The 19,839-nt window shown below is 37.3% G+C and overlaps 1 protein-coding gene across 1 annotated transcript in view; it reads right to left on the bottom strand.

Annotated features, from left to right (window-relative positions):
* LOC122787839 (dedicator of cytokinesis protein 7-like) overlaps positions 1-19,839 on the bottom strand; it is a 4,057,077-nt gene that overhangs the window by 539,605 nt on the left and 3,497,633 nt on the right. The window contains exon 36 of the mRNA XM_044054755.1: positions 10,059-10,205. Coding sequence (XP_043910690.1) covers positions 10,059-10,205 — 147 coding nt within the window. The remainder of the gene's footprint in view (positions 1-10,058; positions 10,206-19,839) is intronic.

The raw sequence follows: 19,839 nt of genomic DNA, 5'->3' as shown, positions 1-19,839 counted from the left end.
CCAAGTTAGCTTAAAAGACCACTACTCTAATTTTGCCCAGCACATTTTTTCTACCTATGCTGATCTTTTCCAAGTCAAACTAGGCAAACTTCCAGTTGTGTACTCCATGAGGTTAGACCCAGAGGTCATCCAGTTATCAGGCAAGCGTGTAAAGTTCCAACAGCCATGCAGGACAGAGTCAAAGCTGAGTTCGATAAAATGGTACGACAATGTATGATTTGTCCAGTAGAAACTCCAACTGAATGTGTATCTTCCATGGTGGTAGCTCATAAGAAAAGCTCAGATAACAACAGAATATGTATTTATTCATGAGATTTGAACAAAGCACTAAAAAGACCTCATCATCCCATGCACACAGTCAAAGAAGTTGCAGCCTTAATGCCAAATGCCACTATTTTTCTGTCTCAGATGTAAAGAGCTCATTTTGGCAAACTCAGCTTGACAAAAAATCCTCCTTGCTTACTACACTCAGTACTCTATTTTGTAGGTACAGATTTTTGAAAATGCCATTTTGGATAAATTCTGCAAGTGAAGTCTTTCAGCGTGCAATGGAGCACATTTTTCTGGGTATCCTTGTGCTATTATAGTACACAACATACTAGTAGGAGGTCATGATGAAGCAGAACATAACAGAAACCTCAGAAACTTTCTAGAAAGGGCACGTCAAGTGAATCTTAAGATTAACCCACACAAATGTAAATTCAGGCTACAAGAAGGTACTTATGTTGGTCACTTATTTACAAATACAGGCTTATGACCAGACCCTTCAAAGCAAATGGCCATTCTGAGATGCCAGCTCCAGACAATGTTCAAGCCCTGCAATGTTTTCCTGGCATGCTCAACTACCTAGGCAAGTTCATTCCAGACTTGAGCTAAATATCAGCACCACTCAGAGAGATGACATGTAAAGATGTATCCTATGATGTTCACAAACCAGTTACAATTTCCTGTGATGTTTCAAAATTTGGACTTGGTGCAGTCATTCTACAAGAGGATCAACCTGTTGCCTACGCATCTGACACTTACCCAAACTGAGATGCAGTATGCCCAGATAGAGAAAGAGCTTTTGGCAATTGTGTTTGCATGTTCGAAGTTCCATGATTATGTTTATGGTAGACCTATCCAGATCGAAATGGACCACCAACCATTATTCACTATCCTGAGAAAGCCAATGCATTCAGCTCCAGCCAGACTGCAACGTATGATGCTGAGATTGCAAAAGTACAATTTCAATGTTGTCTACAAGAAAGGCAAATTTCTCTATCTCACTGACACATTATTCAGATCACCCAGAAACACCACATGAAAAGCACAAGAATGAGAACCTTGATTCTGAAGTCATGGAAGTGAGAAATCTTTCTTCCACATGTCTTGATGAGCTGAGAGATCACACAGCTACAGATCCAGTTTTACAAAGGCTCAATCACTTTATCAATCAAGGATGGCCATCAAAGCAATCTAGTTTATCTCAAGAAGTGCAACCTTATTTTCTATACAGAGATGAGATTTTTGTCTGACAAAGGTATGATCATGAAAGGTCCACAAGTAACTGTTCCAAAGTCTTTGCAACCAGAGTACATTGCTATCTTGCATTGTGTTCACACAGGAGCCAAATCCACCAAACAAAGGGAGAGAGGACTAGTATTTTTGGCCTTCTATGCCACAAGACATTAACACAGCACTTTTATCTTGTTCAGTGTGTAAAAGTACAAAGCCACATCAACAGAAGGAATCACTTCAGCTTAACCAGATTCTGGAGCTACCTTGGTCAACAGTAGCCACTGATATCTTCGAGTGGAATGGTCAACATTATTTGGTGTTAGAAGACTCTTATTCCAATTAGTTCGAATTTGACCTGCTTCCTAACCTAGCATCCAGTACAGTCACTACTAAGATGAAGCATCATTTTGCTCTTCATGGGAGCCCACACAAAGTTATCTCTGACAATAGCATGCAGTTTACAAGCCAACAGCTCAATAGATTTGCTGAAGAATGGGACTTAACTCATGTCACAAATAGTCCAGAGTACCCGCAGTCAAATGGTTTGGCAGAAGGTGCAGTTCAAAGTGCAAAACAGTTACTTGAGAAGTCAAAACGAGACAATAGCGATGTTTTCCTGAATCTCTTGAATCTCAGAAATGTTCCTCATGATAAACATCTTGGTTCACCTCCTCAGATACTTCTGTTGAGACAAAGCTGAACCACATTGCCAATCAGTAGTCAATTGTTGGTTCCATGTGTCAAGAACAACAAATCTGTGAAAGCCATTTTGTTGAAGAAGCAGCTATCCCAGAAGTCCTACAATGATAAGACTAGTAAACCGCTCAATCCATTACGAGAAGGAGAAGTGGTAAGGATGCAAATGTCCAAAGGTTATGACTGGATTGGTGTCATGAAGAATACTGGTCCAGAGCTGAGATGCATATTGTGGAATCAAGAAAGAGAAACTTTTAGGCAGAATCAGAAACATTTGAGACCACTGTGTCTGAGCCTATACTACAGCACATAGCCTGTGTGAAAGACTGTTTATATCAGAGTGTGTTGTCCGGTGTTCCAATTCTAGAGGAAGTTCCAGAGGATATTTGTGTTTCTATGATGAATCCAGAACTTCGTTATACAAGTTGTACACCGCAGACTGTCCCTATTGCTAAATTTGGTCCTAATTGTTATGTTACAAGATATGGTCGAATCTCTAAACCCTGTAGCAGATATGAAGTAACCTGGACATGAACATTGTGTTTTGTTTCCAATGTACATAGTAATGCATGTCTAGCTCTAACATTGTTTTGCATAAAGGGCAATCTTTTTTAAGAGAGAGGATGTAGAGCAATATGTGTGTATATACCTTTAAGAAGCTACGCAAGGGCTTGCACAAGTGTATAAAAACTGAACACGTGCGAGCCTGACTGCCATTTTGTAGTTAGCTGTTGAGATGTAAGCATGTATGTATGTAAGCTCTGTCTGTTAACTAGTTTGTTCGTATTTAATGATGCTGCTATCCATCCTGATGGGTTTGTATGTATTAAAACATCTGAACGAAACCCCAGGCCTTCTTGTTTTATGTATCAGAGATGAACGAGTGACAGAAATGAACTTAACCCTGAGAGGTTTTTATCTTGATAAATACCCTGCATATTCTCTTGTAGGTGAGGATTCAGACTTAGGGGATAAATAGCAGGACATTAGCTTGTGGTGCACAACTGAATGATTAAGAGTTCTTACCAAGTATGATAGGGGAAACATACACAATTGGTTACTGAGATTCAGTAGGTGGAGGTGAACTTAAAATCAAAAGTTCCGTTGGACTTCTTCAAATCTAAACTAATAGAAATTATGGAGGAGTGTAATAAATTGGAGATAGTTGTTCTGAAACAAAAGCATAAGAAGTTACAGAATGATCAGGATTATTACGCTAATGATAAATTGTTTTCCTGGCAGCAACATTTTGAGAATGGAACTTGACATAACTGTAATTTCTGATACGAACGAGCCTCACACAGTGACATTACTAGTGAATGTGAAAGTGTACTGTCGACATCAGCTTCAGCTTCAGAGGGAGAAGATGCATTTAGTAAATATTCAGTATCATATGATGATGTGAGAACTAACGGTTTTACTGTGGCAGAACATTCAGGGGAAAGGGGCTGTTGTAACAGAGAATCAAAAAGTACATGGTGCGCAACAGGTAAGTCAACTAGGGCGTGCGAGAAGAACTTAATGTTGTACAGGTAAGCTCATGATGTGAGGATTACCATGACTGATAATTTTCAGTTTTTTGATGTTTGTGCCATAAGAACTGAGCTACCTTCTATTTCAGAAAGTCACTGTACTATGACTAACACTGTTGGACATTCCTCGACTGAGGATTTACAGGTACTTAATATTTCCAGCCATGTACTATCTGAAAGTGTTATTTATTTACCATTTGTTCCCACCAATTTTCCAACATGGGACACTATCGTGGTAGATTTATTTAGATTATACAGGAAATTATGACTAAGTGATTATTTTTATAAACACAAAATATATTGGAGTCTGTCCCTAATGAGGGACATAGTGATTCTGATTTAATGATAGTGATCCTTGTCTATTTGATCTACTGATTTATTTAATCAATAATGAGCTATTAGTAGAGGAATGTCACAGGACAGTACCAGATAAAGGCTATAAACATATTCCTATGCCAAAGTTCAGAATAAAAGTTTATTTTCTTCCAGCCAGATGTAGTGCAATTATAGATGTTTTTTGAGAAAGGGTGTGAAAGTCAATTGCGGTTTAGTTTTTTACAACATATTAGGTTAACAAAGCAATGCAACTTGATGCAGCATGAATTAAATGCTTTGCAATGGTTAAAAGTGATGAAACACAAGTTAGTTGTGTGTAAAGCAGGTAAGTGGGAGTGGCAGTGATGGGCAGAACACAGTACATTGGTATGTGTAATACTTTGTTAAATGTTTCAATTGTCAAGGAGTTAATCAATTATACTACATATGATGAGTGCAATTTGTTGAAAAGAGGATTGCATTTCTTCGTGATACAAACTTTAAGGATCTGTACATGAGGTATTCCAGTCATCCCATTGTTTTCTGCAAAACCAAGATTCATGAGTCAATCTGGAAACCTCTGGGTCATCCTATTATTCCTGGTATGGGTGGTTTTCTTGACAAGGTTGGCATTTTGTTGGCTAGTATTTTGACAATATTTGTGGCTCAAACAAATCTTTAGAGGCAGTGGCTAGATTTAAACAGCTTCAATGGCGTGATGGGTATTTTTGGTTGCATTTAGATATATTAGGTTTATATTCATTCATACAACATACTGAGAGTATTAGGGTCACATTCCATTATTTAAATTAAGGTCGGTTTACTGTGTGTATTTTATCATTGTTACATTTTGTTTGTTTGGTTCACAATGTATTCAAATTTGATGCTAAGTAGTTATGGATGCCCATTTTGCACTGGCTTATGCAAATATTTTTATAGCTAAAAAGAGAATTTATGGTAAGAGAGTATTGTTTTTTTGATGATTTTACATTTGAATATGTTTATATATATATATATATATATATATATATATATATATATATATATATATATATATATATATGATTTGTTATTTTTGTGCAAGGATGACAAAAAGCTGCTGCTTTTGTTCATAGGTTGGTACTAGGCTATCAGCCCTAGGGCCTATACAAGCCTAGCCATAACAATTCCCTGGATATTTTTTCCCACAATATTTACTTCCCTGGACCTCTGTCTAGCAGGGTGACTGACGTGATCCCCGGAGTGAATTTCCTATCTCCCATCTAATCGTCAAGGTTCCTTTTGAAGAGCACCAATAAGGCACTGTGCTTGACATGTATGGGCAGTCTATTCCGGAGTATGGGGCGTCTCTGGGTCAGGAATCTATCCCTCCAGCATGTTTTGTTCATTGTGATGACAAGGTTTAGATCCCTGGAGCGTGTGGCTCTGAGGGATTGGGATTTCTTTACGTGGAGCATGTCCAACAGCTCAGGGTTTGGCATGGCCTTGTATGTTAAGCAGAGATCGCCTCTGAGTAGATGATATGCGACAGAGTATAGCTGGAGTTTTTTTAGACGGTCAGTATAGGGTATCTGCTTTAAAGGTTAAATGGCAACAATTGGGGTATATGTTTTGATTATTCAATTACTGATGAGGGAGTGAAGTTTTAGGGGGTGGATGGATAAAATATTAAATCTAAATAGTATAGGAAAGTTACATCAGCTGATACATTTTTGCATGCAGCCAGTGCTCATCCTGCACATCTAATTTGTTTATTACCCCTATGTGAATTTATAAGACTGAAAAATAATGCAACAGATTATATGGTTTTGAATGTATTAACGGATTACACATGACAATGTTTGCTATCCAGGGTTATTCTAAAAATCTGATTTGAGATGGTATGAACAGAGTTTTTAGAGGGTGTGCTGCTACAATTATGAGGTCTAGACTACATAATACAAAGGTTTGGATTAAAAATGAAGTTAGTCATATACAGCTGTATTGTGTAACTACACATACAACTTTCACCTCAACATTTGTTGATATGATTAAAAAGCAGTGGCATATATTTTTGTGTGATTCCGGGTTAAAAGAGATATTGGTGAGATCCCCCACCTTTTCTTATAGTAGAGGTTTAAATTTAGGTGAGTTGTTGTCATATAAAATACAGGTGAATAGATCTAAAGTCAGGACAGCTAGGATGTTAAATGTGACAACTGTAACATATGCAGGCATGTGTTGTGCGGGCAAGAGTCACCTGTTAATGGATAAAGACACAGCTTGGGGGACTTGATTTCCTGTTGCTCTACTAAAGAGGTTTACACTATCTGCTGTAATTGTGAATTTATAAAATGGTATACAAGGCAGATAAAGAGACAAGTAAAAGGCTACAGGAGCATTTTTCCAACACTAGGAATAGAAATATTATTATTTCTGTAGCCACACATGCAGTGGAATCCCACAATAGTAAAAATATTATAGTTTTTCTTTGCTCTAAAAAGCTTAAATTGTGCAAGGGTGGTGATTATGTGACTGCCTTAAACACTTTAGAAGCTTGACTGATTTTGAGATATAGAATCATGACACCAGCTGGGTTTAAAAATGAAGGTGCTTGGCAGTATTTAATATAAAGGGATGGGTTTTCATATCTGTATGTGTCTTATAAACGTAAATTGATGTTAGTTGATGATGAACTGAAATGTGTATATTTTATTTATTTATTTATTTAAGATTTGTTTACTGGGAAAGTCTGACTGGAAGACAGCCCATTTTCAATAGAGACCTGGGGAGAAATGCTCCAGAAGCATGTCTTTGGAATGTGGGAGGAAACCAGAGCATCCGGAGACCCATGCGAATGCAGGGAGGACATGCAGACTCTGCACAGAAGGCACCCCAGCTGACAACTGAACCGTAGAACCTCTTGCTGTGAGGCAACAATGCTAACTGCTGCACCACTGCTCCCCCCCCCCTTATAAATGTTATTTGATTGTTGTCTCAATTTGGTTCACCTAGAAGACATTAGTTGCTGAGGCTCTAGGAAATTAATAGTATTTTTTTTCTACCTTCTTGCCTTTTGTTTTATGGTGTATAGATAATTATACAGATTTTTAGTATTGTGTGTTGTATTATGAGCTAACTGGTCCAGGGTGTTTGCATTTACAAAGTCTAGAAATCGTTGTGCTTGCAAATTTGGGGTTGTGTTGGATTCCCAGTTTATAGAATGATATTTAAGGTCCCCCATGAATATGGCATTTGGTTGAATGATGAAGGTCTGCAACAGGTCTAAACATGAGCTATGGGTTTCATGGGACATAGAGGATGATCTACAGCTTGCTAGGATATGGTATGGTATGGGACTTTGTGTACGGACACAAAGCAACTCCAGTGCATCATTTTGTTTAACCAAATGAGAGGTATGTTTGTTATTGATGTGGAGTGAGACACCTCCACCTTTAGTCCCTGCATCTGTAGTTGCTGGTCTACATGTGTGGAAGGTATTGAAGCTTTGTACTGCCTGGGTAATCTCTACAGCTTTAAACTATGTCTCAGTAACTGCATAGAGGTCTATATTCTCCAGAATGAGGACAGCTTGGAAGGTGGGTTTCATGTTTCAAATTATTCTATTTCGGAACAGCATGGCGTGACGGTGTGCTTAGCATTATTTGCAACAACTTACTGAGATGGCAGTGAGTGTGGGCGTGCTTAGCATTATTTGCAAAAACTTACTGAGATGGCAATGAGTGTGTGTGTGTGTGTGTGTGTGTGTGTGTGTGTGTGTGCATGTGTGTGTGTACGTGTGTGTGTGTGTGTGTGTGTGTGTGTGTGTGTGTGTGTGTGTGTGGTGTACTTAACCTACCAAGGTAGTTTGATAGTTTACTTTTATTTTAACATGTTTTTGACAAAATGTAAACTAAAAAATATGTTGTTTTGGAGAAATGTATCCATCATCAGCTAATAGACTACCTAACTAAAAATAACATCCTGGCCAGCTGCCAACATGGCTTTAGACCCTTTCACAGCACCACCACTGCCCTTCTATCTTTCACCAATACTATTAACACCAACCGGAACAATAACTACCTCTCATCTGCACTCTTCATTGACCTGTCAAAAGCCTTTGACATGGTCAATCACTCCCTACTTATAAATACCCTACAATCCCTCTCTCTGGATTCTAATTCTATCCTTTGGTTCAAGTCTTACCTCAGCAACCGAAAACAAGCTGTTTTGTGGCAAAATCACTTGTCTTCATATCTCCCTGTTTTACTAGGAGTCCCTCAAGGCTCTATTCTAGGACCCCTTCTCTTCTCTCTGTTCATAAATGATCTTCATGCAGCTATTCCTCAATCCACCTGCATATAGTATGCTGATGATTCTACTATCATCTGTTCTGCAAAATCTCTCCCTGAGCTTAAATCTCTAAGCCAAACTATCTTCTCCATAGTAGAAACATGGTTCCAAAACCGGTGCTTACTCTTGAATGCCAAAAAAAACAAATTACTTCTGATTACTCCTAACAACAAGACCCCTCCCATACACTTCTCCATCCTAGCTAGTAATGGAACCCTTATATCACCTGAACTGACCTGTAAGTTATTAGGAGTTACAATAGACAATAAACTCACTTTTGACAATCATATTAATAACACCATTAAGTCCATTGACAGAAAATTAGGCTCCTTGTATAGGATAAGACCCTTCCTCACCCCTAAAGCAAGAACTACCGTTGCCCACTCTCATTTACTCTCTACCCTCCTGTATGCTTCTCCCATTTATACCAATTTAAAGCAAAACAATCTCAACAAACTTACCAAAGCCTACAACAGTATTGCAAGGTTTGTAACTGGTAAGCCCTATAGAACCCATCACTGCATCAACCTACATCAGCTAGACTGGCTTGAACTGCAAAATGCTCTGCTACTCTCTCAACTAACAACTGCTCATAAAATCTTCTACCTACCTAACAACACACCTACACTAAACAATCTTATAACACCCTATAACAATCTTCATTCCCTACGCTCCTCTAATAAACTCCTAGCTTATATACCCAAATCTAACAACTTGGCTGGTGACTCCTTGTTCTCCACCACCACAGGTAAGCAATGGAACATGCTGCCACCCAACCTAACCTCTATTTCCTCCTTTCCCCTCTTCAAACTTAATCTTAAAAATCACCTAAAACTTCAATGGTTATGCCCTTGCTGTAACCCAGACTAATACTCTACTATTAGCTTGTAACCTCACTTCTCACTCTTCCTTTACATTACTACTCTGCCAACAAATGTTATGTAAATGTTATCTTCCACAATTTTTTAATCCTGATGGTTTACTGTACAATGTTATGTTAATTCCTTCCTAATGTATGTGGCATTGCCTCTTATTGCTTTGTTTTTTCTATATTATTATTAAGTATGTGGAGCTTTTCTCCCCGGGCCTCTACTGAAAATGGAAATATCTCCAGCTAGACTAGCCCGGTCAACAAATGTAAAATAAAATAAATAAATAAATAAATAATAAAGTTTTATTTTTGAAATAAATTGCTAGCATATATTTCTCATACCGAATATGAAATAATCTTAAATCCAAGAGATCAGAAGGGAGTTGGGGTGAAGGATGGATGGTAGATAACAGGTCAGCTCAGAGACTCACCAAAATTGTCCAAATTGTGCCCAAGAATTGCTAAGGCTGGTCCTGGTTAGCTGTACCCATGAATTAGGATTCTAGCCATTCCAGGGACATATGTTACCCACAAAAGTTTTATACTGTAATGATTATCAATTATTTAATTACACTATTTAAGTAAAGCATTAGCATTTTAGAGTTTAGTAAAAATTTAACTCTGTATGGTGTTAGTTCAGCATTCAATAACTGGAAATTTTATTCAAACAGACTTTAATGAAGTCTGGATTGCTTTATGTAAAATCAGAGTAAGTAATTCTCCCAATTTGGACATCCTCAGCAAGAATAAGAAACTAGGAAACAGGATAATAAAAAAAAGCAATAGAAAAGTAAAATGGTTTTCTCACTGACCTTCTTATAGCTATGTCTCATTAACAGATACAAAGAGGCGCTGGCTTGGTCACTTGTACTCTGCAATCTGCTAGTACATTGCTGCAGTAAACAGACCGAAAGATCCTTGCAACGCTCTGTCTCATCTTCAAAGAAGAGTTCAGGATACTGCAAAACAAGGAATGACACGTACATATAACACTACTCAGTCAGACATACACATTTCTTAAAACAAGGATTTAATTGGTCTGGTCTTTTTTAGAAGTGTAAAATAAACCTCATGGTAAAACAGAGTGAATGAAACACGACTTCTGCATGGCAATTACAAGTAGTAAAGTAACATATATTGGAAAAAAAACCTAATACTTTTTAATTACAATCTACTTCAAACTATCAAACTGCAGAATTAAGAAAATGAAATCTCAGAGTCCCAGTAAGATGACTTGGATGGGTTGAATTTGTTAAGATGGACAGGTGTATGGTAGGCACTGTTGAAGATCAAGAAGCTTCATACAAAAAGTCAGAAGAACCAAACCTACTATCAAAGGTACTGCAAAGCATTAACTGTTATTCTGTCCTAAACAGTATGTTAACAAACTGTCCTAAACAGTATGTTAATTATGTAAGGATAGTAAATACATCACTTTGTTGAGATTCGTAACCACAATAATTAAGGTGACATATTTGTATATATGTATATAAGGTTTAGTAGAGTAGATTGTTATCATTATAAAGGTTAATGTTATACCTCTAATATTGCTCGCAGTTGTAAAATAATGTACAAGAGAACTGCTACATGATAAAAGTTCTTGGACTAACTTATAATATAACCATATCCTCGTAGTAACACAAATGGTAATTCTAAATTGTAAAATAATGTACAAGAGAGAACTGCTACATGATAAAAGCTCTTGGACTAACTTATAATATAACCATATCCTCGTAGTAACACAAATGGTAATTCTAAATTATAAAATAATGTACAAGAGAGAACTGCTACATGATAAAAGCTCTTGGACTAACTTATAATATAACCATATCCTCGTAGTAACACAAATGGTTGAACTAAGTTATAATATAACCATATCCTCATAGTAACACAAATGGTTGGACTAACTTATAATATAACCATATCCTCGTAGTAACACAAATGGTTGAACTAAGTTATAATATAACCATATCCTCATAGTAACACAAATGGTTGGACTAACTTATAATATAACCATATCCTCGTAGTAACACAAATGGTTGGACTAACTTATAATATAACCATATCCTCGTAGTAACACAAATGGTTGGACTAACTTATAATATAACCATATCCTCGTAGTAACACAAATGGTTGGACTAACTTATAATATAACCATATCCCCGTAGTAACACAAATGGTTGGACTAAGTTATAATATAACCATATCCTCGTAGTAACACAAATGGTTGGACTAAGTTATAATATAACCATATCCTCGTAGTAACACAAATGGTTGGACTAACTTATAATATAACCATATCCTTGTAGTAACATAAATGGTTGGACTAACTTATAATATAAGCATATCCTCGTAGTAACACAAATGGTAATTCTACTTAATTTGGATGTTAATGAGTAAAGTGGGCAATAACTATTACTTGCTTATGGCATGCATTCTGTAACGTCAACTGTACCACATGTATATGTCTTGTTATCTTTTTCTGCATATTTTGTGAACAGATATTTAATAAAAAGGAATTTGATTAAAAAAAAAAAAAAAAAAAAAAAAAAAGAAATCTCAGAGTCCCAAACAATAGCCAAAGGTTAAGGGAATTTCTTCAGGGAGATGGGCTTCCCACATTCTTACACTACTTACTTCTCAGAAACACTTAAGTCAACCAGATCAGGTATGAGTTGAGTGCGACAGTAGAGTACATACTTCAGCAGTCTCAAAAGGTGCACGGTTTATGAAAAAAGAAAAGGCATGGATTAGGGAAAACAAAAGAGAGAGAGAGAGAGAGAAACAGGCTTCCCAAAAGCAAGACTGCATTCATCAAACCTAAAAAGTCTCTATTTTGTACAGAAGAATGTCCACATACTTATCCATTTGTTTAATACAATGAACACTGCTGTCACTGTACCTCAAGAAGGAGGAGGAAGGTCACTATGTACACCTAGGAACCCAGTTATTGCATGTTCACACATGCAATTATATATGCCCACACATATGTGCATGCACACACAAACACAGGAGCATGTATGGTCATTTAGACATTCATACACACAAATGCAACCAGGAATGCCAAACACATTGTGCACAGTTCATCATACACCTTCTAACAAAAAATGTATAATTTTTAATGAAATAATGAGTTTTCTTTCATTTTTACTGAAAGTGACTGTCATATACTTGTAGAACACTCAGAAAAGTTTACATTGGCCACAAATAGGAAGCTGCAAAGTAATTCATTCACATACAATACGCTGCCCCATGTTAGAAATGCTAGGTAAAGGGCATTTTGTTTTATTTTTTTGCCTGTTAAATGAAGGTACCTTACTGAGATATTCACCTTTCTAGTATTTCTTTAGGTGAATGCTGTTGTGTTTTCTTTAGAGAAAATAGCAGTTGCTTAATGCAGAGAAATAAAAGGTCCAGCTGAGGGGCTGTGCCCACACAAAGCAATGTACAGGAGGCTGAGTTTTTTCACTGACTTAATATAACTAACTCGAAGCTCAATGCATGTTGGAAAAAAAAAGGAAAACTCCAATGTGGCAGCAGTTATATATTTTTGAATAATTAGATCTTATATGGTTAAATAGGAATGCAAAATATTCAGTTAGGACAGCCCTTAAAAGAAATTCCCTGCTGCAGATGTTATATTACTGCATACTAGGGAGGCATCTGGTACATAAATGCATATGCAAACATGCTACGTAACATAATTAGCACCACTAGTGCAGTACAAAGAAAGGTAAATGGTTTTGCTTTTGCAACATAAAATGTAAACCAAGGCACAAAACCAACAAAATTGCATTTATGTTTGAAATGTTGAAGAATTTCAGTATCGTAACTGGATTTGATAACTGCCCTCAGTTTGCAGTCATCAACTTGGTTAGCCAAAGTCCCTTGGTATTGGCATTTATGTTTCAGAACTATATACCAAACAGGAGATTACCTAGGACAGAGTCTTATGGGACACAACTTGTGACATTCTTCAGTATAGAGCAAATACTCCCGACCTTAATGATATGGGTTTGCCAGATAGACAATTACCAATCCAGTATACTATGTATGACTTAATGTTGAGTTGGGATAATAATTCCAGCATGGGGGATAGTGTCAATGGCTTTGGCCAGGTCTAGATAAGCAGTGTATACTGTATGCCCCTTCTTCATGGCCTCAGTAACTCTTTCAAAGAACTCAGCCAGGTTGAGCAGACATAATCTGCCTTTTACAAAGCCAAATTGATGTGTATCCACGGATACAAGATCAGCTATATCGTTTATTTGTTCACCAATAATATGCTCCAGAGCCTTGCAAATAATACTAGTGAAACTAATAGGTCTGTTATTCTCCGGTTCAGTAGAGGCACGACCTTTATGCAAGGGCACCACAACTTCCATTTTCCACTCCTCGGGACATAACTAGTGGAGAGACAAAGGCTGTTGAGTTGATGCAGGGGTTTTGCAAAGTGGGACTTTATACTTCTCAGTCGACATCCAGTGATCGGGCAGCCGTGGTATTTCAGTGGTTAGTGTTGCTGCCTCACAGCAAGAGGTTCTCCGGTTCAATTCTCAGCTGGGGTGCCTTCTGTGCGGAGTCTGCATGTCCTCCCTGTGGTCACGTGGGTTTCCTCCAGGTGCTCCGGTTTCCTCCCACATCCCAAAGACATGCTGTTGGTGGATTGGGCACTATCAATTGGGCCTAGGTGTGAGTGTGTGCATGTGTGTGCCTTCTGTGGAAGGTTGGGCACCGGGCTGGCAACTCGGCACCATAAAACTCCACTGCCAATTGTTCTGTGGACCGTTGTTCTGCTGTGGTGACTCTTAACTGGAATAAGCTGAAAAGGAGATGATGATGAGTAGACATCCAGTGATATTGGCAGGACCCATGAAATCATCATCAATCCCCCTTTTCCCATTTTCTACATGGGGTTGTGGTGTCATGTTAGCTGTCACCATCTCTCTCAATTCAATGCCACACTCCTGCCTTCTTCAACACTCATGCCTGACTGTTGCAGATTTCCTCTCTCACAATCCATCCACCTCTTTGTTGGACACCCTTGTTTCCTCAAGTCTTCTTCCAGTCCATCTCAAATCTTCTTCATCAGATTGTCTTCTTCTTTTCTGCACATGTACTCAAATAAACATAAGCTGTTCTCTTTGATCTTTTCTGCAATTGGAGCATCTGTCCCACAGTGTGCATCCTACCACCTGTCTCAGGCACTTTATTTCCATCACCTTTTGCTTCCTCATATGGTCAGCCATAACTGCCCAGGTTTCTGTACCATATAGTAGTACTGGTCACAGAAGTTTTGTACACCTTACTTTTCAGCTTCTTTGGCTTTCTTCTGTCATACACTACACCTGACATTCTATGAAAGTAGTTCTTTCAATTCTGGAAAGTGTCAAAAGGAATTTGTGTAATTTGATCTCGAGTGGGGCAATATGTGGGGAATGGGCGGAGGGTAGGCGGAGTCAAGTTAGCATAGAAATTGCCCAGGTGAATATCAGCAGTGTCCTTGGAGTCAAAGGAGGAGGTAGCATTTGAGATAAGTTGAGTACAGAATTGTAGGTTATTTCTAATGCCCCTGTGATAGCTGAAGAAGGCCCTGTGGTTATTGTTTGAATTAGTTGCAATCTTAATTTCATAGTTGGCCTTACATTTCATAATGGTAAGTTTAAGAGACTTACTTACCAGTTGGAAATACCTTTTATAGTGGTGAAGTGGACATCTTTTTATGATGGCCAGGAGCGTTTCCATTTTACTACAGAGTCTGTTGATGTGGTAACTCCATGTGTGTTTAGTTCTAAACATTTGAAGGCACAAGTATTTTTTTCCCTTAATGTGCATTGTACTGTGTTTCCCTGCAGTGCACCCTTAGGATAAACATTTAGTCCTCCAAATAGGGACTTGTGTGCTTTTCATTGCTTCCCTACAGGGTACCCTTAGCATAAAGGTACAATCCCCTCTGCATTGCAACATGTGCACTGTTTATAAGAAGAGTAAGCACTGTTATCCTGCAGTGTACTAGAAAACAATATTGGCTAATTCTTCACAGACCACTTTGGGTGTTCTTCTAATCTTGGGTACACATTCACCCCATGTCATCCTTTATAGTGGCCTCACTTGCAGTACAAGACAACTGCACAACACACAAGCTATGACATTGACAGCCAAGGTAACATTGTACATCACCATCCCTGAGTGCTTATACAGATGGTATAGACTAGAAATCTGTACATCCTGCAACTTGTAACAGTCCAAGTTGTAAACACTAAGAAATGATGTGCATTATATCTTTAGTGTGTTGCCTTGCGCTATTGCCTCTCTACCTTACCCCACTGCTGTTTACCATTTGAGGCAATAAGTTTAAAGTATTCAGTACACTACAGAAATGCATGGTTCTCCCATGCTGTGTGCCACTCACTTCCCTGCACTCTTCACTGACATATTAGGTTCTGTTTTTATATTGTTATTCTGCTCAGTTGCTGAGACCGTGACTGTAGTACTGCGGCTGTGCATTGTAGATGGACTGACGCTCGTTCATAGCAACTCTAAAGAAGATTATATAACAAAGAAAAGCTGGCTTATTCTACAAGATACCTTCACCAAAAAGGAAAGTAAATGCTGAAATCTGTATGACTATGTACAACAGTTGGAGAAAACTGAGAATGAAAAAAATACTACTGGGGATGAAATCAAAAATAAAGCATACTGTCACACTTTCTATAACTCAGTAACGTTCACTGTTGAGGGTTAGTTATTTAAATTTAATGAATGGTACAGTGTTTGATGCAAAAACGTGTGGCATTTTTGGAATTAGTTTTGTTGAAAAGCCCAGCCCCTTGAAAATTTTCTTGAAACTGAAAACTGCTGATGTGACATCATGAAAGACTGAACCCACAATGCCTCACTACTACATTAGTGTAATAACCTATTATTTTAGATGTTATGTGCAACAACAGAGGAGTCTTGTATCCTAGTAAGACAATTCCTAAGCTATGCCTCACAGGTAGAATACACTGCACTGAAAATTAACATTTGGGGTGATCTAGCAGTGAAACAATAATGGAAAAAAATACTTGCTTTACTAAAGAAGCACAGTGTTTTTCATTATTGTGAATATTTTGCTTGTGTATGTAAATCATTACCATCTAAGTTTACATAATTTTCTGTGTGTGGCCACAAAGAAAAACTGAGTCACCAGTGAAACTAAAACATCAAAAGACATGTCATAAACTTTGTTTTGTTTTTAAACCAATTGCAGCTTTAACATCAGGTGTATAAACCAAAAAAAATTAAATGCAAAACAAAGATGTATGAGAAACAAAAATATTAATAGAAACATCATCTGTTCATCTGGTCATCCATTCATTTTCGTTTGTTTTAAACACCTTTAATAAAATAGCAGTATGTTACTATATTCACTACTTCAAGTATAGTTGGTTTAGATTTTGATTTCCATTTTCTAGTAATTGCTTTTTGGCAGCCACCAGAATTAAACTTAACAAGGCCTTAGTGTGTCCAGGCAATTAAGATCCTGAGCCCCAGATCAAAAAAAAAAATTCCTTAGTTAGACTCATTTGCTTGCCCGGTATTCCTGACAGAGTACTCTGCAGGGAATTTTTAAACTGAGCCATCTCATTACATTCAGAGAACATATGCACCGAGTTTTAACCCCATCACACCTCCAACATTTGCCATCTACCTGAGAAAACATTCTTTGGAGTTTGCTTGGGGTATAAAAATACCTATGTAAACACTTCCAAGCAAAAATCATAACTCTTCCAGACTTTGTTGCATATTTGGGAGCCATAGATAGGTCCTCCCATTGTTTACTTGTGAATGGCTCATCCTGTCTCTCTTCCCAATCTAAACTCCCTGATTGATTCCTATAGTTGTCATTCAATATTTTATAAGTTTTTATTCTAGGATCTACCATATGGTTCAACTCATTGTAATAGTTTCACTGATGTACTACTAGTGTTTAATAATAAAACACACACACACACACACACACACACACACACATATATATATATATATATATATATATATATACACACACACATTAAAATAGTAATACTACTAAAACTAGCTTAAAATATATCAGTTCATTAGTTTTAAATTCACAAATGTTAATCACTGAACATATAAAATTAATACATATTTGGCATGTATAAAAAATAAGTTATAATTTTGCTGCTCTTAATTTAAGGACACTATTAATACTTAAATGGTATATATATATATATATATATATATATATATATATATATATATATATATATTTATATATATATATATATATTTTTTTTTAAGCAAGTTTTAGTACTATTACTATTTTAATGTATATATATTTTATTATTAAACACTAGTAGTACATCAGTGAAACTATTACAATATGTTGAACCATATGGTAGGATTGCTCATATTTATTAATGTGATTATTTCATTGGTGGAATTGTAAGGAAATATGTATAAAAGGCTGATTATTATTTGTATTAACTGTTCTGATGAAGCTTGGGAGATTCCTGGGTGAAAGCGCTTAACTTGGATTGTAAACCGTATTTTAAATAAAACATGGAGGTTCTGTGATTCTGCACCAATGTTTTTTGTTTTCAAGTTGTCTGACCATTGTATAAAATTAAATGCACTAAAAACATTTTAGTGCTTGCATGTTGCTATACTATCTATAGCCAAGAGGTTTTTTTTTTTGTTTAGTCTCTTTCCACATATCTTTACCTGCCATAACAGAATCCTTTTTAATCCATGCTCCTAAATACTTCATTTTATCATGTCTCCATAAATATGGGTATTGCTGAACCATCTCATGTGTGGGTACATAGTTTGTAGCTATAACCTTTGTTTTATCTTCATTAATTTTATATCACAAAAAAACAGAACTTTCGCAGAATGTTCAACAACACTGAGCTATCCTCTTCTGGCCCCATCAAGCAGTAATTTTCTTTGCTAATAGTTCTAAATATAATGCAAACAACAAAGGGGAAAGAGGACACCCCTGCCTGTTTCCAATGTTCAGACACAACTTATCAGGGAGGAACATTCCCACTTTGATTTTTGCCTCTGATCCTTCATAGTATACTTCTAAATAACTATATTATTTTATCAGGATATGCAAATGCTTCCACTGCCTTACTCATAAAATCCTAGCTTACTCTGTCGAATGCTTTCTCTGCATCAAGATCCACCAATAACTGCAGTATTTTCTTACATTTTGCTTCCCTCCGGATCATCATTGTTCTGTTAATGTTGTCAAATGTTTGCCTTCTTTCTACAAAATCACATTAGTCCATATCTATCAATGTTGGCATAGAATGTTGGTGCGTCCCCTACTTTTAAAAGGGTCTATATTATATCCTCAAACGCTTAAAAAAGCGAACACTGATTGATCGAACTTATTTTCGTGAAACTGCAAAATATCGAAGCAGCAGAAACTCAAATTTTTTCCTAGGGAAAGAATTCGGTTGTCCGTTTCTGTTGCTTCGGTATTTTCAGTGTTATGGTGGAAAGTTACCGGTCGGATTCAGGTAAGTGTGCAATTGTGTGGATGTGAGTGTTAGGGTGACTTAGGTGAGTTAGGGTTAGGGCTCGGGTTAGGTGTGTGTGCGATTGAGTGGACATGAGGGTTAGGGCGGATTTAAGTGAGTTAGGGTTAGGGAGCGGGTGAGGTGAGTGCGCGATAGTGACGGACCTTAGGGTTAGGGTTTGGGTTAAGGTAAGTGGGTAGTTAGTGGTGTGTGCATAGTTTAGTGTAGGGTTAGGTATCAGATTTTAGGTGTATGTGTGTGGATTTTTGTTTGTTTGGTGTGCTTGTGTTGTGTATATGTGTTTTGGATCAGCGATTTTTTAGTTCGAGATTGCAAGCTTTTGCTTAAATTAGGTCGATCAATCAGCGTTCGCTTTTTTAAGTGTTCAATGATATAATATACACCCTTTTAAAATACTGTTAAACACAACCTTCCCGATCTTTATCACTTTATTCCTTCTTAACTTCCAAACTTCCACAGGAATGCCATCTATTCCTGAAGACATCCCTGCAGATTGGTTATACATCACCATTTTATCTTGTATCCTCCTATCTTAATTGTTAGTTGTTGAGCCTCACCTGCCTCTAACCTTGGCATATTTAAGTCTTTCAGAAATATTTGCATTTCAGCTTTTTCTTGATTTCTCCACTTCTCTGCTTTATACCAATTTTCATAAAATTTCAGAAATACCTGTAATGGATCTACATTCATTGAATGAAAGTACGTTTCAAAGAATGTGACTTACCCCAGCTGATTACACCGAAACCTCTGCATAACGAAATCAGGGACTGCCAAAGTCCTTTCCCTGTGAAAGAAATCACTTGGCCACCATGGTGAACTGTGCCCTTTCTTCCCTTTAGTGAGATCTTGAAGTTGGTATATTTAAGTGGGGAGTGGGGTATGGGGGGCAAAGCCCCGCACATGTGGGGCATGGGGGAGTGCAGCCCCCCACTTTGATGGGCTTAGGTTTGGCCCATTTTAGTTTGCTACCATGATGGCTAAGTGGTTCCTTTCACAGGAAAAGGAATTTGATAGCCCGTGCTTTCATTATGCAGAG

Source organism: Protopterus annectens, chromosome 13.part0 (genome assembly GCF_019279795.1).
Source record: "Protopterus annectens isolate FY-2018-M chromosome 13.part0, PAN1.0, whole genome shotgun sequence".
Classification (NCBI taxonomy): Eukaryota; Metazoa; Chordata; order Ceratodontiformes; family Protopteridae; genus Protopterus; species Protopterus annectens.
Note: the sequence above shows the minus strand (reverse complement) of the source record. Positions and strands in the feature narration are given on the sequence as shown.